General features: G+C 37.5%; 1 protein-coding gene across 1 annotated transcript in view; it reads right to left on the reverse strand.

The window, feature by feature from the left end:
* LOC148945242 (gamma-aminobutyric acid type B receptor subunit 1-like) overlaps window positions 1–25,056 on the reverse strand; it is a 171,171-nt gene extending 146,115 nt beyond the window's left edge. The window contains exons 1-2 of the mRNA XM_089098983.1: window positions 24,922–25,056; window positions 11,671–11,904 (exon numbers count right to left, since the gene is read on the reverse strand). Of these exons, the coding sequence (XP_088955109.1) occupies window positions 11,671–11,904; window positions 24,922–25,056 (369 nt within the window). The remainder of the gene's footprint in view (window positions 1–11,670; window positions 11,905–24,921) is intronic.
* Between the last annotated feature and the right edge of the window lie 2,310 nt (window positions 25,057–27,366).

Genomic DNA, 27,366 nt, shown 5'->3' on the forward strand with positions numbered 1-27,366 from the left:
GTGCGCTGCTCTCGTGCGTGTGCGCGCGTGCGTTCCTGCGTGCGTGTGCCTGTGCGCGCGCGCGCGCGCGCTGTGTGTGGGCGTGTTTGTGTGTGTGTGTGTGTGTGTGTGTGTGTGTGTGTGTGTGTGTGTGTGTGTGTGTGTGTGTGTGTGTGTGTGTGTGTGTGTGTGTGTGTGTGTGTGTGTGTGTGTGTGTGTGTGTGTGTGTGTGTGTGTGTGTGTGTGTGTGTGTGTGTGTGTGTGTGTGTGTGTGTGTGTGTGTGTGTGTGTGTGTGTGTGTGTGTGTGTGTGTGTGTGTGTGTGTGTGTGTGTGTGTGTGTGTGTGTGTGTGTGTGTGTGTGTGTGTGTGTGTGTGTGTGTGTGTGTGTGTGTGTGTGTGTGTGTGTGTGTGTGTGTGTGTGTGTGTGTGTGTGTGTGTGTGTGTGTGTGTGTGTGTGTGTGTGTGTGTGTGTGTGTGTGTGTGTGTGTGTGTGTGTGTGTGTGTGTGTGTGTGTGTGTGTGTGTGTGTGTGTGTGTGTGTGTGTGTGTGTGTGTGTGTGTGTGTGTGTGTGTGTGTGTGTGTGTGTGTGTGTGTGTGTGTGTGTGTGTGTGTGTGTGTGTGTGTGTGTGTGTGTGTGTGTGTGTGTGTGTGTGTGTGTGTGTGTGTGTGTGTGTGTGTGTGTGTGTGTGTGTGTGTGTGTGTGTGTGTGTGTGTGTGTGTGTGTGTGTGTGTGTGTGTGTGTGTGTGTGTGTGTGTGTGTGTGTGTGTGTGTGTGTGTGTGTGTGTGTGTGTGTGTGTGTGTGTGTGTGTGTGTGTGTGTGTGTGTGTGTGTGTGTGTGTGTGTGTGTGTGTGTGTGTGTGTGTGTGTGTGTGTGTGTGTGTGTGTGTGTGTGTGTGTGTGTGTGTGTGTGTGTGTGTGTGTGTGTGTGTGTGTGTGTGTGTGTGTGTGTGTGTGTGTGTGTGTGTGTGTGTGTGTGTGTGTGTGTGTGTGTGTGTGTGTGTGTGTGTGTGTGTGTGTGTGTGTGTGTGTGTGTGTGTGTGTGTGTGTGTGTGTGTGTGTGTGTGTGTGTGTGTGTGTGTGTGTGTGTGTGTGTGTGTGTGTGTGTGTGTGTGTGTGTGTGTGTGTGTGTGTGTGTGTGTGTGTGTGTGTGTGTGTGTGTGTGTGTGTGTGTGTGTGTGTGTGTGTGTGTGTGTGTGTGTGTGTGTGTGTGTGTGTGTGTGTGTGTGTGTGTGTGTGTGTGTGTGTGTGTGTGTGTGTGTGTGTGTGTGTGTGTGTGTGTGTGTGTGTGTGTGTGTGTGTGTGTGTGTGTGTGTGTGTGTGTGTGTGTGTGTGTGTGTGTGTGTGTGTGTGTGTGTGTGTGTGTGTGTGTGTGTGTGTGTGTGTGTGTGTGTGTGTGTGTGTGTGTGTGTGTGTGTGTGTGTGTGTGTGTGTGTGTGTGTGTGTGTGTGTGTGTGTGTGTGTGTGTGTGTGTGTGTGTGTGTGTGTGTGTGTGTGTGTGTGTGTGTGTGTGTGTGTGTGTGTGTGTGTGTGTGTGTGTGTGTGTGTGTGTGTGTGTGTGTGTGTGTGTGTGTGTGTGTGTGTGTGTGTGTGTGTGTGTGTGTGTGTGTGTGTGTGTGTGTGTGTGTGTGTGTGTGTGTGTGTGTGTGTGTGTGTGTGTGTGTGTGTGTGTGTGTGTGTGTGTGTGTGTGTGTGTGTGTGTGTGTGTGTGTGTGTGTGTGTGTGTGTGTGTGTGTGTGTGTGTGTGTGTGTGTGTGTGTGTGTGTGTGTGTGTGTGTGTGTGTGTGTGTGTGTGTGTGTGTGTGTGTGTGTGTGTGTGTGTGTGTGTGTGTGTGTGTGTGTGTGTGTGTGTGTGTGTGTGTGTGTGTGTGTGTGTGTGTGTGTGTGTGTGTGTGTGTGTGTGTGTGTGTGTGTGTGTGTGTGTGTGTGTGTGTGTGTGTGTGTGTGTGTGTGTGTGTGTGTGTGTGTGTGTGTGTGTGTGTGTGTGTGTGTGTGTGTGTGTGTGTGTGTGTGTGTGTGTGTGTGTGTGTGTGTGTGTGTGTGTGTGTGTGTGTGTGTGTGTGTGTGTGTGTGTGTGTGTGTGTGTGTGTGTGTGTGTGTGTGTGTGTGTGTGTGTGTGTGTGTGTGTGTGTGTGTGTGTGTGTGTGTGTGTGTGTGTGTGTGTGTGTGTGTGTGTGTGTGTGTGTGTGTGTGTGTGTGTGTGTGTGTGTGTGTGTGTGTGTGTGTGTGTGTGTGTGTGTGTGTGTGTGTGTGTGTGTGTGTGTGTGTGTGTGTGTGTGTGTGTGTGTGTGTGTGTGTGTGTGTGTGTGTGTGTGTGTGTGTGTGTGTGTGTGTGTGTGTGTGTGTGTGTGTGTGTGTGTGTGTGTGTGTGTGTGTGTGTGTGTGTGTGTGTGTGTGTGTGTGTGTGTGTGTGTGTGTGTGTGTGTGTGTGTGTGTGTGTGTGTGTGTGTGTGTGTGTGTGTGTGTGTGTGTGTGTGTGTGTGTGTGTGTGTGTGTGTGTGTGTGTGTGTGTGTGTGTGTGTGTGTGTGTGTGTGTGTGTGTGTGTGTGTGTGTGTGTGTGTGTGTGTGTGTGTGTGTGTGTGTGTGTGTGTGTGTGTGTGTGTGTGTGTGTGTGTGTGTGTGTGTGTGTGTGTGTGTGTGTGTGTGTGTGTGTGTGTGTGTGTGTGTGTGTGTGTGTGTGTGTGTGTGTGTGTGTGTGTGTGTGTGTGTGTGTGTGTGTGTGTGTGTGTGTGTGTGTGTGTGTGTGTGTGTGTGTGTGTGTGTGTGTGTGTGTGTGTGTGTGTGTGTGTGTGTGTGTGTGTGTGTGTGTGTGTGTGTGTGTGTGTGTGTGTGTGTGTGTGTGTGTGTGTGTGTGTGTGTGTGTGTGTGTGTGTGTGTGTGTGTGTGTGTGTGTGTGTGTGTGTGTGTGTGTGTGTGTGTGTGTGTGTGTGTGTGTGTGTGTGTGTGTGTGTGTGTGTGTGTGTGTGTGTGTGTGTGTGTGTGTGTGTGTGTGTGTGTGTGTGTGTGTGTGTGTGTGTGTGTGTGTGTGTGTGTGTGTGTGTGTGTGTGTGTGTGTGTGTGTGTGTGTGTGTGTGTGTGTGTGTGTGTGTGTGTGTGTGTGTGTGTGTGTGTGTGTGTGTGTGTGTGTGTGTGTGTGTGTGTGTGTGTGTGTGTGTGTGTGTGTGTGTGTGTGTGTGTGTGTGTGTGTGTGTGTGTGTGTGTGTGTGTGTGTGTGTGTGTGTGTGTGTGTGTGTGTGTGTGTGTGTGTGTGTGTGTGTGTGTGTGTGTGTGTGTGTGTGTGTGTGTGTGTGTGTGTGTGTGTGTGTGTGTGTGTGTGTGTGTGTGTGTGTGTGTGTGTGTGTGTGTGTGTGTGTGTGTGTGTGTGTGTGTGTGTGTGTGTGTGTGTGTGTGTGTGTGTGTGTGTGTGTGTGTGTGTGTGTGTGTGTGTGTGTGTGTGTGTGTGTGTGTGTGTGTGTGTGTGTGTGTGTGTGTGTGTGTGTGTGTGTGTGTGTGTGTGTGTGTGTGTGTGTGTGTGTGTGTGTGTGTGATACTTACAACACTCTCACAATCAACTTCAGACTAACCAGAATTTTTTTTCTACTCTAAAAATATATGCTAGTCTCTACCATAGAAATAAAAACCGGTCTAATCTTAATTTAACGTAACAACACATGAAGCCAAAATGAATAGAACTTGGATTTTATGACTGTTATCTGATATATCCGAAAAAAAATTTGAAAATGAATTTATTCTTTCTGATACTTCGATCTTGTCAACTTTTTACAATGCATCCGAGAAATGGATATTGATTTAGAATTTAATCACTCTTATACTTAGATTTTGTGAAATTGCTGTATTGTCTGTCTAGGAAACGACTTCAATCGATAATGAATGTTAATAAAGAATTTGTTCAATTTTTTTTTTATATATAATTTCCTGAATTAAATTTCTGTATTGTGTCTCCAAGAGGTGAATTCAACTACCAACTGGTTTCAGAATTTATATCAAGTCTAAAAAACAAAAATAAAACACAACTACACCAAACAAAAAACCAAAAAGAATCGTTACTGATATTAATATTAGTGCGTAAACTACAAACTGACAAAAATATCCAGAACTTTAGCCTAACCATCATTGCTTTGTCGAATTTTGAGCAAACAAAAGGATTGTAACACCTGATTGGCTCGTTTGTATGCAATTTCAACCCAGTGAAAAGAACGAAACGTCTTTGAGTCACATTTAAAAAAAAAATTCGTTGTTTCTCTATGATTCAATCCCAGCCCTCCCCTGCTCTGAGTGTTGAAAATGATTTCACGACATTATTTTAGGTTTTTTTTTCTTGTCTCAAACTATTTTGTTATCATGAACCGTTTAGAGACCAATTTGATCAACTTGGAGAAAGTTCAAATAGAATCGTTACTGATATTGATATTAGTGCGTAAACTACAAACTGACAAAAATATCTAGAACTTTTTTTTTTCTTATAGCATTGACTTTGAAGACATTTCTTCATCTGAATTGGCTTTAGAAATATCATGCAAAATAAACTAGCCTAACCGTCGTTGCTTTGTCGAATTTTGAGCAAACAAAAGGATTGTAACACCTGATTGCCACGTTTGTATGCAATTTCAAGCCAGTGAAAAGATGAAACGTCTTTGAGTCACATTTAAAAAAAAAATTCGTTGTTTCTCTATGATTCAATCCCAGTGCTCCCCTGCTCTGAGTGTTGAAAATGATTTCACGACATTATTTTAGGTTTTTTTTTTTCTTGTCCCAAACTATTTTTTTATCATGAACCGTTTAACAACCAATTTGATCAACTTGGAGAAAGTTCAAATAGAATCGTTACTGATATTGATATTAGTGCGTAACCTAAAAACTGACAAAAATATCTAGAACTTTTTTTTCTTATAGCATTGACTTTGATGACATTTCTTCATCTTAATTGGCTTTAGAAATATCATGCAAAATAAACTAGCCTAACCGTCGTTGCTTTGTCGAATTTTGAGCAAACAAAAGGATTTTAAAACCTGATTGGCACGTTTGTATGCAATTTCAAGCCAGTGAAAAGAACGAAACGTCTTTGAGTCACATTTAAAAAAAAAATTCGTTTTTTCTCTATGATTCAATCCCAGCGCTCCCCTGCTCTGAGTGTTGAAAATGATTTCACGACATTATTTTAGGTGTTTGTTTTTTCTTGTCCAAAACTATTTTTTTTATTATGAACCGTTTAGAGACAAATTTGATCAACTTGGGGAAAGTTCAAATAGAATCATTACTGATATCGATATTAGTGCGTAAACTACAAACTGACAAAAATATCCAGAACTTTTTTTTCTTATAGCCTTGACTTTGAAGACATTTCTTCATCTTAATTGGCTTTAGAAATATCATGCAAAATAAACTAGCCTAATCGTCGTTGCTGTGTCCAATTTTGAGCAAACAATAGGATTCTAACACCTGATTGGCTCGTTTGTATGCAATTTCAAGCCAGTGAAAAGAACGAAACGTCTTTGAGTCACATTTTTTTTAAAAGTAAATTCGTTGTTTCTCTATGATTCAATCACAACACCCCCCCCCCCTCCCCTGCTCTGAGTGTTGAAAATGATTTCACGACATTATTTTAGGTTTTTTTTCTTGTCCCAAACTATTTTTTTATCATGAACTGTTTAGAGACCAATTTGATCAACTTGGAGAAAGTTCAAATAGAATCGTTACTGATATTGACGGTCAAAAACCCTTATTAGCTTAGATTTTTCGCTAGCAACTCAACCTCCACTATGACTTCGCTAATACATCCTTCTGCCAATCAACCCACAGCCCAAAGAGACACCCACAGTCCAAAGAGACACAAACAGCCAAAAGAGACATACACAGTCCAAAAAGACCCAAACAGCCCAAAGAGACACACATAGCCCAAAGAGACACATACAGACCAAAACTTCATCCCAATTAAATTAAAAAATAAGCATTTTCAACTAGAAATAAGGAGCATCGTTAAAAACTAAGACGAATGGAAATTACCCCGTATATGAAGTGAGCTACCCCCTCCGAAATACCTTGTTCTTTATGTTAGACTTTGACATTTCATCCCAATTAAATTAAAAAATAAGCATTTTCAACTAGAAATAAGGAGCATCGTTAAAAACTAAGACGAATGGAAATTTTCCCGTATATGAAGTGAGCTACCCCCTCCGAAAAGCCTTGTTCTTTATGTTAGACATTGACTTTTCATCCCAATTAAATTAAAAAATAAGCATTTTCAACTAGAAATAAGGAGCATCGTTAAAAACTAAGACGAATGGAAATTATCCCGTATATTAAGTGAGCTACCCCCTCCGAAATACCTTGTTCTTTATGTTAGACTTTGACTTTTCATCCCAATTAAATTAAAAAATAAGCATTTTCAACTAGAAATAAGGAGCATCGTTAAAAACTAAGACGAATGGAAATTATCCCGTATATGAAGTGAGCTACCCCCTCCGAAATACCTTTTTCTTTATGTTAGACTTTAACTTTCCATCCCAATTAAATTAAAAAATAAGCATTTTCAACTAGAAATAAGGAGCATCGTTAAAAACCAAGACGAATGGAAATTATCCCGTATATGAAGTGAGCTGCCCCCTCCGAAATACCTTATTCCTTATGTTAGACTTTGACTTTTCATCCCAATTAAATTAAAAACTAAGCATTTTCAACTAGAAATAAGGAGCATCGTTAAAAACTAAGACGAATGGAAATTATCCAACTATTTTAAATTGAAAACACTGTCCAAACATCACTTGTGTATTATACAGAACACAATCAAACCATCTCAAAAAATGTTTAACCACATTATACCTTGTCTAGCAGCTCGGCCCATCGTACAGCACTATAAGTACTCTAAGAGATCCTTCTGTCATCACCCCACCACTTATGTATTATACGGAACACTTCGAAGAAGTAAACCTATTCGTTATTAAAATTCTTTTCTTGGCATTTATACCCCTCTTAGTATCAACTTCTTCGTAGAGTATAACTTTAAACTATTTTAAATTAACAACACTGTCCGAAAATCAATTGTTCATTATACGTTGAACAAACATCCCACATCCCCAAAAACACTTTTCAACCATTTTTCTCATAAAATATTTGTTTCAAGTCAATCCTTAATAGGATCAAATTCGCAAATCCTACACTCCAATTTGCAAATCCCATTACCCCTTTTTAAATGTCAGTCAAAGAATTCTGATTGTAGCATCCAATTTTTAATAACAAACTGCATAGTCTCTAAACATGTTGGACCATATTATACCTTGTCTAGCAGCTCGGCCCATCGTACAGCACTATAAGTACTCTAAGAGATCCTTCTGCCATCACCCCACCACTTATGTATTATATGGAACACTTCGAAGAAGTAAAGCTATTCGTTATTACAATTCTTTTCTTGTCATCTACACCCCTCTTAGTATCAACTTTTTCGTATAGTATAACTTTAAACTATTTTAAAATGACAACACTGTCCAAACATCACTTGTGTATTATACAGTACATATCGAAGTATTCACAAATGCTAAACCCTTTTTCTTTATCAGAAAAAAAAATGCCAATTGCCAAAAAAAATTCTTTTGTCAAGGTGTATTAAATCACACATTTCCATCTATTGTTTTCTTAATCCCGATAAGACGCATGCCAATGTTGTGTGAAATACCTTGTGAGCTGCCCCCTCCGAAATACCTTGTTCTTTATGTTAGACTTTGACTTTTCATCCCAATTAAACTTAAAAAAAAGCATTTTCAACTAGAAATACGGAGCATCGTTAAAAACTAAGACGAATGGAAATTATCCAACTATTTTAAATTGACAACAGTGTCCAAACATCACTTGTGTATTATACAGAACACAATCGACCCATCTCAAAACATGTTTGACCACATTATACCTTGTCTAGCAGCTCGGCCCATCGTACAGCACTATAAGTACTCTAAGAGATCCTTCTGTCATCACCCCACCACTTATGTATTATACGGAACCCGTAGAAGAAGTAAAGCTATTCGTTATAACAATTCTTTTCTTGTCATCTACACCCCTCTTAGTATGAAATTTTTCTTATAGTATAAAGTTAAATTATTTTAAATTGACAACACTTTCCAAACATCACATGTGTATTATACAGTACAAAATCATCACATCTCCCCCAAAAAACATTTCAGCCATTTTTTTAAAATATTTTATTTCAAGTCAATCCTTAATAGGATCAAATTCGCAAATCCTACACTCCAATTTGCAAATCCCATTACCCCTTTTTAAATGTCAGTCAAAGAATTCTGATTGTAGCATCCAATTTTTTAATAACAAACTGCATACTCTCAAAACATGTTGGACCACATTATACCTTGTCTAGCAGCTCGGCCCATCGTACAGCACTATAAGTACTCTAAGAGATCCTTCTGCCATCACCCCACCACTTATGTAGTATATGAAACACTTCGAAGAAGTAAAGCTATTCGTTATTACAATTCTTTTCTTGTCATCTACACCCCTCTTAGTATCAACTTCTTCGTATAGTATAACATTAAAGTATTTTCAAATGACATCACTGTCCTAACATCACTTGTGTATTAAACAATACATATCGAAGTATTTACAAATTCTAAACCCTTTTCTTTATCAGAAAAAAAAATACCAATTGCCAAAAAATTCTTTTGTCAAGGTGTATTAAATCACACATTTCCATCCATTGTTTTCTTAATCCCGATAAGACGCCTGCCAATATTGTCTGAAAATTGTCACTCTTGCTTGTCTATGTCAAACTGTTTAAAAGAGTTCTGACTCTCTTTGAAAAGGTGTAGAGGACCCGTAGAATAGTATGGGAATTCCTAGGGGCCCCATAGAATTCCATAGATACACCCTACTAGGATCCAGGAATAAAGAAGCGAAAGCCACATATTACCTTGTTTCATGTGGCGCTAAACAACCAAACTTGAGTATATTCCCAGTTCAACCTTCAATATCAAAAATAAAATAGGAGCTTTTTCATCTGGGATGGAATGAAGATTACCAGTTTTTAGAATGTAGCATCTTCCTGTTTCGTGTGTCTCTTTTTCTCCGGTAGTCCCGGGAGGGAGCTATTCAAAAATCTTGGGTGGAAGATGGTGTGCGGCAATGGCACAGAGCGAAGAGCAAAGTAAAGGCGAAGAAAGGGAAACTGGCAATGATTCGTTAATAACTTCGTCAATAACAGTGGTTCATGTGGATTTCCTACTTGATGAAACAACCTGAACTAAGGTTTTGCAGCAAGCAAAAGTTTCCGTTGAAGAGACTTACGGAAAAATTGTTAAAATTTTTTGGACGTTGCAACGAACCTAGTGAGACTGGGGAACTGCCTTCAGGAGAGCTGAAGAACAAAATGAGAACTTTTTTCAAATTGCTCAACTTCTAACGAGATATGTTGCTGCTCTTGATACCCAATATCAATAGCAGCATTGCTTGATACTCTAACATTTTGCCCTATTTATGCACAATTCCTGAGAACGAGTTCATTTACTTGCTTTCAGCAAAAGTCAGGGAGACGATCCTAGACAAAGTCTTTGATTAAAATTTTTTTCTGTGGTGGCGGATACGACACCCGATGCTTATCGTTTTGATAAGCTTGCGGTCGTAATTGGTATTATCAGCTCAGAAGGGACACAAATTATTATTGCTTATTTTTGGTTTCATGTAGCTCTTTACTTTTCTGAAAAATTTCTTTTGTCGAAAAAATTTTCAAAAGTAGTTGATAAGGAAATGAACCCCTCACTGTTGTTTGTAGTGAAAACTATATGTGCCTTGAACAGTCTTGGAAGAACTAATAAAATTAAATTGAATATTTAACTAATAACAATATTAATTGCTGAAAGCTCATGATTTCAAGATTTTATTTCACTGTAATGTTTATTTTATTTTCTATGTTGTAAACAGCACATATGAAAATATTTGTAATATAAATCGCTTCCAGTAAAGCGGCAATGATGCATTAAGCTGTATGCCTTTAAATTTAGGGAAGGGGCAGTAGCCAAACTGTTGTTTGTAGTGATTTATGTTCGTTTTAAGCTTGATCTGCATATTCAATTGAAGTTTTGCTCGTTTTAAATTTATTAATTCATTTATATTCCTACCTGTTGTATGTTTGTTTGCTAAGATTGTTTGCTTAATTTCTATTCGTTTTGGGTTTTATCTATTCTTTAATAGTAAAAGAATGTTTGTTCGTTTTAAGCTTGATTTGAAGTTTTATTCGTTTTAAGATGTATTTATTCATTTAAATGGCACCTGTTGTATTTTTGTTTGCTTCATTAATCAGTTCGGATTCAAGAAGAATAAGAAGACGAAGGATGCATTGATATTTTTGACAAGGATTATTAATGTGGCTTTAAACAAAGGATTTAACGTTGGTGCTGTATTTCTAGACCTAATGAAGGCTTTTGATACAGTTGACCATGGTCTACTCTTTGAAACAAGTATAATAAAAACTATCAATATATTTTAAACGATATTTTGAGGTAACTTGTAGGATGTATTTTCTCCCTTCTCTTTATATTTTTTTAATTTAGAATTGGTTTCGATACAAGCAGGTGTCTATTTACAGAGGATAGGCTGAAATTAGTTCTTAGAAATTGGGCTTGAAAGGGAAAGGATTTTTGTTGACAGTTGTGGGTATGCAAATTTGGGGAGGTAAACTGGCCGAAGTGTTATTCTTTCAGATTTAGGTAGCTTTTACTTTGAATCACTTTTAGGTGAGCAGTGGTAAATGAAACTTTGAAAATTTTTGGGGTGTATTTTTATATTTTGGGGTATTGTATTGTTCGTAGATATTCCACAGGTGACACTACATGGGGGTATGTCATATGGTTCTATGGCAGGCGCGCTCATTTGCCTGGGTAAGGAAATTTAAGTGCCGAAACTATATAGGCAAGTGAATTTTCCTCTGAGGAGCCCTGATATGTGGTGATTACTTGGGGAACATTGAATCTTGTAGACTTAAGATGCTATGGCTTGGTTTTGGGACATTGATTTACACTTTTTAATGCTGAATTTTCTCTATTTTGGACCTTATTTTTGGACTATTGGGTTGGATTTACTGTTTTGTCCTAGGTGATTGGATGGATGATCAAGTGCTCATTTATTTCAGTTACTAAATTAGGAAGACAGCTTTTTTTTTCTTTTTTTCTTACCAAGTAATTACCTGTAATACACTATACGATTGCAGGTGGAGGAACTGTATCTAATGTTTTCCCCAACAGATCATAACCCTGATCCAGGTTTTAACCTGATACGGATAATTATTTTGGGATTTTATTTTGTTTTTGTTTTTGATTGTTAGAATGGTCTTATGGTTAATGGAATTGGGCTTGACTTTCGGATATGGTTGGGATTTTGTTTGGTATGTCTTTAGGGTTTTATTGCTTGTTATTTTAATGACTAAAATGAATAATTGTAACAATTTTTTCTTACCAAGTAATTACCTGTAATACACTATAACTTCTGTTCGTTTTAAGTTTGACATTATTATTCATTAAAATCTGTTTTTAATTTAGGTTTGACTTTTTCAACCCTAGCAATTTCTGTTAGTTTTAAGTTGTACTAGATATATAAATAGATTTCTGCTTGGTTAAGCTTGAATTTCACTCTTTATTTTTCAAAAAAACTCTTAGTTCTTAAGTAAATAACAAACATACGAAACCAACTTTAGCTCACCACAAGGAGGTTCCACATTTTAGCAGATTCAGCTATGGTTGTGCTAACTGTGCTACATCCTGCCAAGAGAAGAACTTTTGTTGGTTCGTTATAAAGTAGATCGTACATAACAGTGGCACCAAGTCCTGGTTCACATTCACTGTCATTCCAATGCAACTTCAGTTCATAGTTTCGTAAAATGTCACTTCGACTATTTACGTCAGAAAATGCTAGGCGTACAGCTGGCTGACATGCCTGAGAAAATGATAAGAAAAATAATGAACAAAAACAATTGGAATAGGATAACAAATTCATTTGACAGATTACAGACCAGGAAGAAGAAAATAAAAGAAGAAAGTTATTTTTTAGCCTACCTTTTCCAGAAATGACTTAGGCCTACTTTTAAATAATCACAAAAGAAAATATTCAAAGCTATCAAACTGATTGTTATAATGCAACTGCATCTGAGATGCCAAACATCGGCTGAGATAATTCAAATAACAGTAAGATACACCAAGACCCATATTTATCAGGAACAGAAAAATACTAGAAATAATTTTTTTATGTTATTAATAGTTCTTAGAGTTCTCGTTACTAGAGCTACCCCCTAGGTAGTGTCTTTGAATTTTATTCTATTTGCCATTTACCTGCATTTCATTGCCTTACATCTTCATTGAAAGGTGAAGCAAGTGCTGAAATTCCAAGATCAATGAATTTTTGACAACTTCTAAGTCGTTTGCTACGGACAAAGCATGCCTGCCTATAAGGTATTAGACTTGCATATTTTTATTGAATATCAATTGTAATGACTGTTTTTTCCAAGGTCAATGACTTTTGGTGTGTTTATACTCAGGCGTTAGAAGACTTGCTTTGTTTAAGCAATGAACCTGAGGTTGGTAAGGAATGAAAATTGACACTTGAGTGGGAGGAAAAGTTTCATAAATATCGAACATCTTTCAGCCGATTCAAAATGGATGAGTAATTGCACTTGGCTGCAAAAGGATTAGGCTAGGTTGGAGAAAGACAAGACAAGATAGTTTGAACAGAATTGTCAAACAGGTAGAAGATAACGAACAGGTTTACCTGTTGAAAACCAAGAAATAGTTACAGTTCTTTGTTGAAGTATGCAACTGAATAAAATAGTCATATTTTTGAATGCATTCTTCCGTGTTTGTTACTAGACAGGAAATAGGTTTACTCCAGTTCGTGACGTCACGAGACTGCTCCACCCCTTGTCTGTTTGAAAATACCACAGAAATCAGTGTTTCCAGTTCTTCTTATTTTAACAGTAGAATACTTATTTTTGGACTTTTGTACTTCCAAATATTAAATCTACTGATCTACATACTTTCCGCTTATTTTTGGATGCATCTACTTACTTTCTACTTATTTTTGGTGGCTTAAGTTTTCGTATCAGCCAATTATTTTTGTTTTGATTCCGTTGAATTATAATCCTATAATGTTTTTTAGAATGGAAGGGTGCAACTGTCTTTAGCAGTGGCATCTTTGTCGACAGCGGAATCTTCTCATATCTCAAAGGCAATGCAATTCCCGAAGGGCCTGACCTGGATTTGGTTTGTTTCATAGCCTGTTTATAATTGCATATACCTTGTGTCGTCTTAATTAGGCCGTTCAGGTTAAAACTCTATTATTGGGCTGTTGCCACAGTTTGTCAGCACTCATCACAGCCAAGTATCTTTGGGTTTTAATACTGAAATGCTCGTGCCATCTTTCCCATTTGTGTGCTCAGTATGCCTGCAAAAGCCTACCTAAAGGACTTGAGGATCTTTGTCGAACAATAACTTCCCATTTTAGACACAGTGGCAAGCGAATACATGCACACAAGTAATTTTAAATTTTGTAGAATATGCTCTTAGAATATTCAACTAGTCCAATACGCTTTGCCAGAATGAGGCGCCCATTTTTTTCAAGTTAGAAAAAGAAGTAGAATCTGTAGTAAAGACATTCTGCATCAATTTACTTGCTGCTTCCTACCTTCTGAACCTAAAAAAACATCTTGGTTTGAACGCCGAAAGTCACCATTCAGATTTGATGTCTGATCCCTAATTCAAAGAAAGCAGCGAAAAATTCAAGAGTATGGCCAGAGAATTTCACAAAGAAGCAGTAACAAAGATTCAGAAGATTCCCGTTTGTAGGTGAAATATGCAAGTTTGTTGAGCTTGTGAATCCGTCTTTCGCTCTTTCAGGAGAAGCTAAACCCCTGCAACCTTTTTTCACACCCTTCGGACTTCCTTTGTGGAAACAAAGCAAGCATTGAAAGAGAGTGGCGAGAATTGGCTTTAGTTTGCCCCCCAGATGACATGGACTCTGAAAATGTTGACCCAATTTTGCTCTGGAAATATCTCGCAAGTGTACAAACGCCTTCTGGACGTAAGAAGTTTGAAAATGCTTTCAAAGGAGTCAGGTGTCTTTTCTGTTTGCCATTTTCAAATGTCGTAGTGGAAAGACTCTTTTATTTCTTAAGATCAACCAGGACCCAAGCATCAAATTCAACCGGACACCTAGTGAGCAATTCCAACGGGGCCTCCCCTGACCTACCCACCGGAGGACTCTAGCAGTCAATTCAACCGGGACCCAAGCATCCAATTCAACCCAGCCCCTAGCGAACAATTCCAACGGAGTCCCCCTAACCTGACCACCGAAGGACCCTAGCAACCAATTCAAAGGGGACTCAAACGTCCAATCCAACCAGGCCCCTAGCGAGCAATTCCAAAGGGCCCCCCCTTATCTAACCACCGGAGGACCCTAGCAAACAATTCAACCAGGACCCAATCATCCAATTCAACCGAACCCCTATCCAGAATTTCCAACGAGACCGGGGCCCCCATAGCAAGCAATTCCAACGGAGGGCTCTAACCTAACCATCGGAGGAACCTAGCAACCAATTAAACCGGGACCAAAGCATTGTTTATGGAACTTGTTGCATGCTGATTTTTGATGGTGAAACTTGTCACATGTTGATTTTTCTTCTCGTGAAACTTGTACATTAATTTTTCTTCTCATGGAACTTTTTTTCTTCGCGGAACTTGTTGCGTTATGATTTTTTTTTTTTTTTTTTTTTTCTGCAACTTTTTTGTTGCGTGCTAATTTTTTGTTCATGAAACTTGTTACATGTTGATTTTTCTCTTCGTGAAACTTATACATTGATTTTTATCCACATGAAACTGATTTTGTGCAAGGAACCTGAACAAAACTCGTTGAATGTTGATTTTTCGCTTCGTAAAACTAGTACATTGGTTTTTCTCCTTGTTAAACTGATTTTGTTCATGAAACTTATTGCGTGCTGATTTTTGTTCCTGGAACTTGTTGCATGCTGATTTTTATCCGTGAAACTTGTTGCATATTGTTTTTTTTCGCTTTGTGTAACTTGTAAATTGATTTTTTTTTTCCTCGTGAAACTGATTTTATTCATGGAACTTGTTGCGTACTGACTTTGTTTTTTTCATTAAACTTGTTGCATGATGTTTTTTTACTCATCGTGAAAGATTTCATTACTTGTTGCGCGCTGATTCTAGTTCACGGAACTTAGTGCGTGCTGATGTTTGTCCCTGAAACCTGTTGTGTGTTGATGTTTTCTCTTAATAAAACTTGTACATTGATTTTTCTCCTAATGAAACTGATGTGGTTCATGGAACTTGTTGCGTGCTGATTTTTGTTCATGAAACTTGATAATGTTGATTTTTCTGTTCTTGAAACTTGTACATTGATTTTTCTCCTCATGAAACTGATTTTCTTCATGAAACTTAATGCGTGCTGATTTTTGTTCGTGGAACTTGTTGCGCGTTGATTTTTTTTTGTTCCTGAAACTTGTTATATATTGATTTTTCTCTTCGTGAAACTTCTAGGCTACATTGATTTTTTTTCTTAATAAAACTGATTTTGTTCATGGAGCCTGTTGCGTGCTTATTTATGTTGGTGGAACTTTTTGAGTTCTGATTGTTGTTTGTTAAACTTGCTGCATGTTGATTTATCTCTTCGTGAAACTCGTACATTGATTTTTTTTCCTCGTGAAACTGATTCGTTCACGGAACTTGTTGCCTGCTGATTTTTGTTCGTAGAAATTGTTACATATTGTTCTTTCTCTTCGTAAAACATGTAAATTGATTTTTTATTTTCGTTGCGAAAATGATTTTATCAATGAAACTTATTGCATGCTTAGATTTTGTTTAGAGGAGCCTTTTGCATGTTAATTTTTCTCTTCGCGAAATTTGTGCATTGTGTTTCTCCTCGTGAAGATAATTTTGTTCAAGAAACTTGTTGCGTCCTGATTTTTGTTCGTTGAACTTTTTGCATGCTGATTTTTCTCTTCATGAAGCATATACATTGATTTTTCTCCTCGTGAAAGTGATTTTGTTCAAGGAACTTGTTTTGTGCTGATTTTTGTTCGTGGAACTTGTTGCGTGTTAATGTTTGTTGATGTAACTTGATGCATGTTGATTGTTCTCTTCTTGAAACTTGTACATTGATTTTTTATTCTCGTCGCGAAACTGATTTTATGCATCGGGCGTATTGCATGCTTATATTTTGTTTTGTGGAACTTGTTGCATGTGGATTTTTCTCCTCTTGAAACTGATTTTGTTCAAGGAACTCGTTTTGTGCTGATTTTTTTTCCTGGAACTTGTTGCGTTCCAATTTTTGTTCGTGGAACTTGTTGCATGCCAATTTTTTTTTTTTTCGTGAAACTTCTTGCATGTTAATTTTTCTCTTCGTGAAACTTGTACATTGATTTTTCTCATCACGAAACTTATTTCCTGTCTCCCAGCTTGTCATGGGCTGACTTTTATTCCTGGAACTTTTTGTGTGCTGTTTTTTGCTCGTGAAGCTTCATGCATGTTGATTTTTCTCTCTGCGAAACTTGAACATTGGTTTTTTTCCCCATGAAACTGATTTTATTCATGGAACTTGTTGTGTGCTGATTTTGGTTCGTGGAACATGTTGCGTGCTGATTTTCTGTTCGTGCAACTTATTGCATGTTGTTTTTTCTCTTCGTGAAACTTGTAAATGGATTTTTTTTTCTCTTCGAGAAACTGATTTTGTTTATGGAGCTTATAGCGCTGATTTTTGTTCATGAACCATGTTGCGTGTTGATTTTGTTCGTGAAACTTGTTGTATGTTGATTTGTCTCTTCTCAAAACTTGTAAATTGACTTTTCTCCTCGTGAAACTGATTTCGTTTACGGAATGTGTTGCGTGCTGATTTTTGCTCCTGGAACTTTCTGCATGCTGATTATTGTCCGTGAAGCTTGTTATATGTTAATTATTCTGTTCGTGAAACTTGTACATTGATTTTCTTTATGGAACTTTTCGCGTGCAGAGTTTTATTTGTGGAACTTGTTGTATACCGATTTTTGTCCGTGAAAGTTTTTACATGTTGATTTTCTCTTTGTGAAACTTGTACATTGATTTTTCTCATAGTGAAGCTCATTTTCTTCATGAAACTTCTCACGTGCTGCTTGATGTTCGTGAAACTTGTTGAGTACTGATTTTTGCTTGTAAAACTTGTCGTATGTGGATTTTTTTCTTTGTAAAACTCGTAAATTAATTTTTTTTTCTCGCAAAAACTGATTTCAATCATGGAACGTCTTGCGTCCTGATTTATGTTCGTGGAACTTGTTGACTGATGATTTTTGCTCATGAAACTTTTTGGATGTTGATTTTTCTCTTCGTAAAACCTGTACATTGTTTTTTCTCCTCGTGAAACTGATTTTACTCTTGGAACTTATTACATGCTGATTTTTTTTGTTCATGGAACGTGTTGAGTGCTGATTTGTTTTTTGCTCGTAAAACTTATCGCATATTGATTTTTCTCTTGGCAAAACCTGTAAATTTATTGTTCTCCTCGTGAAACTGATTTTATTCATGTAACTTATTGCATGCTTATTTTGTTCGTGGAACTTGTTACATGCTTATTTTTTCCGTGAAACTTGTTGCATGTTGAGTTTTCTCTTCGTTAAACTCTTACATTGATTTTTCTCCTGGTGTAACTGATTATGTTCAAGGAAGTTGTTGCGAGCTGATTTTTGTTCGTGGAACTTGTTGCATGCTGATTTTCTGTTCGTGAAAAATGTTACATGTTGATTTTTCTCTTCGGGAAACATTAAAATTGATTTTTCTCCTCTTGAAACTGAGTTTCTTCATGGAACTGGTAGCATGCTGATTATTTGTTTGTGGACCTTGTTGCATGCTGATTTTTGTTTGTGAAACTTGTCACAAGTTGATTTTTCTTCTTCGTGAAACTTGAACAATGATTTTTCTTTTCGTACAAGTTACACATTGATTTTTATCATGGTGAAATTTATTTTCTTCATGGTACTTGTTGTGTGCTGATGTTTTGTTTGTGGAACTTGTTGCATGCTGATTTTTGTTTATGAAACTTTTTGCATGCTGTTTTTTCTCTTTGTGAAACTTATATATTGATTTTTTATTCCTCGCGAATCTGATTTTGTTCGTGGAACTTGTTACATGCTGATTTTGGTTTGTGGGACTTGTAGTATGCTGATTTTTGGTCCTGAGACTTGTTGCAAGAAACTTGTACATTGACTTTTTTTCTCATGGAACTGATTTTCTTCATGGAGCTTGTTCCATACTGATTTTTTTTCGTGAAACGTCATTTATCATGATAAACTAGTAGGCTAACCTAGCCTAACCTACACAGGCTAGGCTAGATTAAGTTAGGTTAGGTGATGCGTCATCTAAATTTCGCGAACAAAAATTGGCACGCAACAAGTTCCATGAACAAACCAGTTTCATAATGAAAAGAAATCAATGGACAAGTTTCACAAAGAGAACAATCAACATGTAACAAGTTTCAAGAAAAAAATCAGCTCGCAACAAGCTCCATGAAAAAAAAACCATCAGAACGCATCAAGTTCCATTCAGAAAATCAGTCTCACGAGGAGAAAAATTAATGTACAAATTTCACGAAGAGAAAAATCAACATGTAATAAGTTTCACGAACAAAAATCAGCACGCAACAAGTTCAATGAACGACATCAGTTTCAGGAGGAGAAGAATCAATGTAAAAGTTTCACGAAGAGAAAAAATCCACATGTGACAAATTTCACGGACAAACATCAGCAAGTAGCAAGTTCCATGAACGAAATCAGTTTCATGAGGAGAAAAATCAATTTAAAAGTTTCACGATGAGTAAAAAAAACAACATGCAACAAGTTTTGCGAAAAAAAAAATCAGCACGCAACAAGTTCCATAATAGAATCAGTTTCACAAGGAGAAAAATCAATATAGTAGTTTCACGAAGAGAAAAATCAACATGTAACAAGTTTCACGATAACAATCAGGCTGCAGAATGTTCCACGAACAAAACATCAGCTCGCAACAAGGTCCTTGAACAATGTTTGGGTTCCGGTTTAATTGTTTGCTAGGGTCCTCCAATGGTTAGGCTAGGGCCCCCCGTTGGAATTGCTCACTCTGAGGGCCTTGGTCCCGTTGGAAATGCTCGCTAGGGTTCCGGTTGAATTTAATGCTTGGGTCCTGGTTGAATTGCTTGCTAGGGTCCTCCGGTGTTTAGGTTAGGGGGCCCCGTTTGAATTGCTTGCTAAGGTTCCGGTTGAATTGGACACTTGAGTCCTGGTTGAATTGGTTGCTAGGGTCCTCCGTTGGTTAGATGGACCTAACCTAGCCATAACATCTACTGTCTAGGCCCTGTTAGAAAATCAATAACATTGTAATGCTTATGTGCCCTGATGTGGAAATCATTTAATCCGATTGGAACATGTGGGATTTATATTCTGTGCTAATGGCTATCATGTGGAAAGTATTCCTCCAAACAAAATATTAGAAATAAATTGCTGGTCCAGGCGTCTGAGGCGCAGTTCTATTGAATGGGAATGATCTTCCGAGTCCTAATGAAGACAAAAATCATCACAATATAATTGTCCTTTGAGAAAAACGTATTGAAAGGAAAGGAAATCTCGAAAAGTATTATGTGACACCCCCCATGTGTTTGTCCTACTCAGTTAAAAGTGGTGGATCCCCCATGGACTCTGAAGAGACATATCACGTTAGAGCGCGTCATCAGTAAATATTCCTCATTACATAAGAACTAAAGAAAAAAAAGCCTTGAAAGAAAAATGTCCTATAAAATATCTTGGGATGTCTTGAAGCGTCTTGAAACTTCATGATGAGAAATGTCTTGAAATTTAATCGAAAAAAACAAATATCTTTATAAAATCCCTCTTCCTGGCACTGTCATTACATAAGACCCACATGTGCACCGTCATTACTTAATACTCATGTGTGCGCCGTCATTACGTAGCACCAACGTGTGCACGGTCATTACGTAGCACCAACATGTGTGCCGTGCTCAGTTACAAGCAGGGTTTCCCCATGGGTCCCTAAAGCCTATCTTGTCAGACAAGATTGCATCATCCTCTATTACATAGCAGCCAAATGTAAACATTTCCTAACACCTGCATCTCTTAGTTTCTCCCTATGACTTAACTAACATCTGCTTCTCTTAGTTTCCCCTTATGACTAAACTAACACCTGCTCTCACGACTGGTTTTATTGTGGGTCCATTTAAAAGCAGGGCCTTGTCGGATTCCAGGGTGTTGTCGGATTCCTGGGTATGGGCCTTATGGGACCCTAAATGCCTATACTACTTATTTTAGCCCACTCTGTTGGAGACCTGTCCCGAAAATAAGGAGACTAGGAAAGCTTAAGCTACTCATATCTCCAAAAATCTCAAAAACTCTCTTCAGAACTTCAGGCGGCTTGCACGGCAAAATTTACCGGCAAATCCACTTCAATATCGCACACTGAGTAAGATAAAAGTTACGTCATGGCATTTAGTTCTGCTATTTATTGTTTCAAATCTCAAATTTAAATATTACTTGTTATCACTGTCCTTCTTGTACAATTTCTGGAACGCATTTAAATCCTCACCTTCTTTGGGCATTCGATGATCGAATGCTCAAAGAATGTGAAGAATTAAATGGGTTCCAGGAATTGTACAAGAAGGACAGTTTTAAAACAAATTTTTAAATGCTCAGTAGGACATCAAGAGGCAGCATATCGAATTTTGATCTGCTGCCCCTTGATGTTCTACTGAGTATTTTAAAAAAATTTTGTAAACAATAGAATTTTCGGTTAGGTTGGAGCTTTTGAATAATTTAAAAGATAATTCTGAATTTCTAAAGCCGTCCTACGATTAAATTATTTCGTAAGGCCGTTAACGAAATAATTTTTCATATCGAGGAGACTGTATTATAGCTTTGCACTGCAAAATGATAGGCCCATTTGATCACTATTCCTTTCATTTAAATAATTTAACAATATTTTACTTTGTTCATAGTAAACTATAGAAGTAAATCTACAAAATTCATGAAAGTCACACTTGCTGCTTTTAGCAGTTTTTCATATTTGAAGCATTGAACTCCAGTATGGTATCTTAAGCTTTAGTAGTTGATCAGTTCAGATGACATTATGTAGCGTTACTCTTTCCTCATCTCTTAAATAAACTGATTTTTAAACATCAAAAACAGGAATTTAAATTTGTAGTAAATACAACCATTGTTGCGATTCATCTCTCATTAAAACTTTCAATTGCTGTTAGATACTTATCTACCCAGTACAAAAATCCCCTCAAAATCAAGTAGGTTAAGTTAGAAAGTTGATTTTAAGTAGAAATGTAGACCCTAAATATTCCCCTGACTTTTTGTTAATATGAAAAATCTTTTTACTGATTCACAGTTTCACGGTATACTGCATACCCCAATTTTTTTTGAATATCAAGAATGGCTCGAGTTTAGCCTGCGTACACGTTTAAAAAATCATCAGGCTTCTTCATAAAGCCACCCCAATTGACCGGACTTGTGATCCCCCCTAAAAAAAACTTTAAAACCTTGAAAATGGTCTAGAGCAGAGTCAACGAATTTATTTTTAGGGAGTGAGATATTTCCAAGGCGATATATTGAGCTGTCAACGCCATGCAGGCACGGGGATGTGCACGTGTTGTTCGTAAGCTCTCCATTACCAGTTAAAGTGGAAATATCATCTTTACTTATATCAAACGAAACTTAATCCAGTCCATCTCCAAGTAGGTTTATTAAGTTACGTATTTTTGCCTCATCGATGTAATTAGAAAAGTCAAAATCCATGTATTCACCTACACTGATGAACGGGACGAAACGAGACCTATACCTGGTCTTTTTTCTTCCTTCTCTAGTAGGGTAGGTGGAGACGAGTAAATTTCAGATGTTGACTTTGAACAAGGTTGGCATGAACAGGAAATATCCTCCTCCGCCGATGAATTCTCACTTCCTGCTGACGTATGATTGTCAAGCAAAGGTCCTCGGATAGCCAGACAAAAACCGAATGCTGATGAAAATGAAATTCAAAATATATTGATATATTAATAACATACATTATGCCTAAATTAAGATGGATTTGAAATAAATAGTTATCACTTAGAAATAAACGGAAAAATTTAAGAATATGATGCAGGTATAAACACACCAATTCTTACTTACACAACATACACACGCACACACACACACACATATAGATACATACAAACACAAATACATACACACAAACACAAAAACAAACACACAGACACACATACCCATACCACTAATTTAGCTGTGAAATAAATTTATTAAATTACAATATATTATAAAGTTAAAGAATAATGAATAAAATTTAAATACACGTAGATATATAACGATATATAAGAGTCTATTAGCGAGCCAAGATAAGTGATGCTATCACCTTTTTCAATTCCTGTCCGTAAAGCCCTAGTTCATAATCCGACTGTATATTTAGGTCAATGACTTTAGTTTTGACCGTGTAGATCTTCATACCCAGTAGCTGAGAGAAATATGCTATTTCATTTAGCATCACTAGGGAAGTTGCTGGATCAGTAGCAAGAGCAACGATATCATCCGCGTATTCCAGGTTAGAAACGTTAATGCCGAATCCCGTAATGACAATATCAAAACTCGAGAGTGATCTTTCTAGAACCCAATCTATAGGCCTACAGAAACTAAATAAGACAGGGGACAATCTGCACCCCTGTTTTAAGCCACAATCCACATTTAAGGGCCCAGTTTCGGTTTGCAATACTCATAGTAGGTATTCATCAGCTCAATGAATTCAACCAGGGTGCCACTTTTTGCTATGATTCATCAAAGGTTTTCACATGTTACAGAGTCGAAAGCAGCCACGAAATCAAGAAACATGTTAATTATAGAAAGGCTGTAACGTTCCCCATGTTGTAGAATAGTACAACGAGTGAAGATCAGGTCAGTACATCCTCTCTCTCTCTCTGCAAAATCCACACTGGTTTTCACGAGTCTGCTCGTCCCTTGCTCCCTCGAACCTTTTGAGCAAATTCATCGCGAATAATTTGGTGCCCATATCCATGAGTGATATCCTTCGGTAGTTAAGGCTGTCAAATTTGTCCCCCTTTTTAAATACTGGGCTTATTACTGAGATCTTCTAATCAGATGGGAAGGTCTTCTTCTCCCACATCGGACTTAAGAGGGGTTCTAGTTGTTGAGCTACAATATGGCGTGAGACCTTGTAGACCTCAGGAGGGAGACTGTCTTCGCCAGGCGACTTATTGCTTTTTAGCCGTTTGATGACGTTTGGTATCTCGGAAGTTGAAGCTGGTGCCATGTCGATTTAAAAACGGCGGTTTATCAGCTGTTGGTGACAACATCATGTTTGGACCTTGCCAATCAGTGTTTGGATTCAACAGATCTTAAAGTGATTCTTCATAACTTTTACCTTGTAATCAGGAATCATATTACCTTGAGCGTCTTTTGAGGGACCAGCGAAAGATGTGAAGGGACAATCTTTAAGGGACCATCTTTCAGGAAAGATGTTGAATTTACCGGGCTCAATTGCACAGCTCAAAACAAATCCACTAATGGCTGAATATAAGTAAGCAAAAAGTTCTTGAAATAAAACCAGTTATTAGGTCAACACTCAATGAGAATTTGTAAGTCTAATACCCTACAACCACAGAGTCTTCGTCAATTTGCCTAAAGGTGAGAGCCCTTAGCCCACAGCACACAAGTATAAAGAAACAAAAAATCAGGGAACTTGTAATACTTGTTCTTATCTCAGCTTCAAATAAAAAGTATAAGTCAATGGCATACTGGCAAATGACACCTGAGATGAAGGTTAAAGAAGGATTTCAGGGTCAGTTTTAGCATCCAGCTATCCAGAGCCCAATATACTGCTAACAATGAACTATTGTTTGAAGAAAATGAGAGATTCACCCCTTTAAGACAGTCCAAATACAATTTAGGCATCTAAATACGTAATTCTAACTATTTCTGCAAAGGTAAATAAGGAAAGAAAAAAATAATCTTAAAGAAAAAACAGAAGCTCTTAGGTGTATAAAAATTGAAGTTGATACTGAAAAAACTGAACTGTAACAATCAATTCAGCTTTTGAAAGTCTACATAATAGCTTAATAAGTCATTGCTGCCGAGCATTTGACTGTGAGCTATAACAAAGAAAAAAATACCTCTTAATCAACAAGTTGTGACTACCATTTGTAAATTCAAAAAAAAATATTACATTCTTAAATATTTGTTAAAGAAAATTAAATCTCTTGCTAGAGAAGAATATGTTTGAATTTATATAAGAAAAAAAACTGACTAGGAACTACACAACAAAATTACTAAAAGAGTAAATGAATGTGTTTTATTTAGAAAAGAGTTTATCACAGAGAGGCTATTATATTAACGCTATTTCAGGTTTTCGGAATCATTCTTACAAGAACAATTGGAAGATCTTGCCCCATCATGCTTTCTATTCCAAGTTGTTTAAAGTAGTTTGGAATGGGCAATTGATATCATTATTTATAAGCTATCCATTTTCAAGTCATATGTTTCAGGTAAACTGAGCTATTGACTCATTTACATGTAAAATTTTATACAAATTCGGTTGATGCAATTCCATTTCCTTTCAACTAATAATAGTGTTCTTGTTTAAATTTTAATCTCAGCTTTGAAACCAAAAAAAATCACTTTTAAATTAAAAATTCAGAAAAAAGCCGGATTAAGTTAAAATATTCCATTTCGAGCTATTCAGAAACTTTAAAATTCAAGGTAAAATCTCATTAGTCCTGAATCATCTTTCAGATTTGCTTCTAAAAACTGGATTCGCCTGTTATTTTCAAAACAGAAAAAAAACCTCTGCTTCACAATTGGAAATAATACTGCCACGGTTTTTTCGTAGTAATAAAGAAGTGTTTGATAGGAACGTATAAACTTACTTGACCACCTTGCCATCCTTCTTTTCCACTTATAGGAAATGTCGCTCCAATGTGCAATACTTTGCTTTTAGTTCTTGGCAAACCGGTATGGCAAAATCCTACAAGAATTACAAAATAATACATAAGAATACTCATTCCAAGTTAGGGTTCTCTTTCACAAATCAGATGAGAACTATCGACATTTTCCTAGCATCCCCGGTGGCTGCGCAAGCAAATGAAGCAACAAGAATATATTTTCTTTGGGAGAAAATTGCTTGGTTCTAGGTTAAAATCTTTCAACCAAACAATTATGTGTTCATTTTGAAGGATTGATCATTCGTGTTTCAAAGAAACAGAGAAATATGTAAAAATAAAGCCGGGAATCAGTCCCCGTGAACCATTCAAGCAAATGAAAAACAAGATTAAATGCATTTGGGAGACAATTCTATCGTTCAGTTCTGTATATTAAAATCACGGAATCGGGAATTCTTTGTCTATTTTGATGAGGTGTTTTTTTACGGTTGGGTGGATTCTAAGAGCACAAATTCTGGGAACACGGGCACAGTGGGCAAATTACAAATTTTAAACGGTAGCACTTAGGGTATATTCACACTGATGTTTTAGTAATACCGAGATCTACTTAGCACTAATTTCAGCCAATCGGAAATTTTCATAGAATGTTGTGATTAGCACCGGCCAATTGTATAAACTGGCAAAGACAATTAAGGATTCCCTGAAGGAGGCGTCGGTGTCCCTTACAGATTTTATCTTTTTAAAGCTTTTCGGCACCAATTCGGTACGGAATTCCCGTTAAATTCTTTTTCCAGATGCTTAGCACAGGACTATGTATGGAATCCAAATTCTAAATAATCTAAGCTTATTTTTTTACTGCTTTTCCACTGTAACTCTTTGGCTGGATCATCCCTTTTCTAACAAATTTGGCACGCACGACACGTTATACGTGAAACGCATTATAAATACTATCGAGCAAAAATTCTTAGATGGCAAACTTGCTTAAAACTGTCGAAAATTGATAGAAACGTCCTCCCGGCTTTCCATGTCTTGCTGCCACATGGTGCTGCAATAATCCCTAGATATATCAGAGGCAAAGCTCTGTCGTTGCCTGCAGTTAAGAGCCATAATCTCTCAATATGTTAGCAAGTATTATTTTTTCCCTATGCCACTTTATACAGAAGCGGGGGTCGCCCTTACAAGAGGAGGCTCATTCGATTGGAAAATGCAGTTTTAAATAACCTTTTTAGTAGAGAGCTATCTTACACTCCGGGCGGGACTCCTTATTTGGGCATAGAACCACGTGGTTTATGGTTTTCTCACTGAGAATGGAAAAAACAGTATTTTTCTCACTTGAAAAAACAGGAATTTTGTCACATTTATGGATGTTTTCTTGGATGGTTATGTGTGTTGGTCAATTTATTTGATGTTTTTCATGGATGTCAACAGTAATTTATGGATGTTTTTATGGTTTTTGTCAGTGAGAATTTGAAAACAGGAACTTTCTCACTTTTATGGATGTTTTTATGGTTTTTGTAAGTGAGAATGAAAAAACAGGAACTTTCTCACATTTATGTATGTTTTATGGTTTTTGTAAGTGAGAATGGAAAAACAGGAACTTTCTCACTTTGATGGATTATTGAGTCATTAATCAAATTGTTTCCGGGGAAAGTTAAATAATGTCTGACAGATGACGTCAAGTTAATTACTGTCCTTCATGTATTTCCAAACAGAATGCTTCCAGAGCAAAGTTTAAATCACATATGACAGATGATGTCATGATTGATTGATTGACATGGAAGGTGACTTAATTTTTTGTTTCTAAAGAGAAATGATTAACGAAAAGGGAATTAATTTGTTGTTTCTAAAGAGAACTGTTTCCGAGCGAATGTTTAGATCTTAGCGATGAATTGTTTTAGCGCGGGAATCAGGTTTATTAGTAATTTGAAATGTGTCAGCGCAGAGATGCCAAAACATAAGGAACACGCTGAAATTACGTTTAGGGATTATTTGGGCGAAACAATTTTAACCATTTTAGGGAATTATTTCGGCGAAACAGTTAGAGACATTTTAAAAGATGATTTTAGAAGAGAATTTAAGGGTGAAACTCTGTGGACGTTATAATACACAAGTTGTATTTTAACAGTGTCGAGAGGTCCCCTACCCCAACCCCAAAGGGTTCCGATCCCCCTACCCCAACCCCCAAGGGTTCCAATCCCCCAACCCCAACCCCGAAGGAAGCCCCGGGTCCTCAAAGGTCCTTCAGGCTCCCAAAGGGCCCCAGGACCCCCAAAGGCCTTCCCCCGGTCCCCAAAGGCCCTCCCCCAGCCCCCAAAGGTCCACCAGGCTCCCAAAGGACCACCCAGCCCTAAAGGGCCCCCCCCGGCCCCCAAAGGGCCCCCAGCACCCCATTTTTTAATACTTTTTATGGCTTTATTATATCTTTTCAGAACA

The sequence above is a fragment of the Artemia sp. Qi Xiang Cuo genome, chromosome 13, assembly GCF_049724085.1.
Source record: "Artemia sp. Qi Xiang Cuo chromosome 13, ASM4972408v1, whole genome shotgun sequence".
NCBI lineage: Eukaryota > Metazoa > Arthropoda > Branchiopoda > Anostraca > Artemiidae > Artemia > Artemia sp. Qi Xiang Cuo.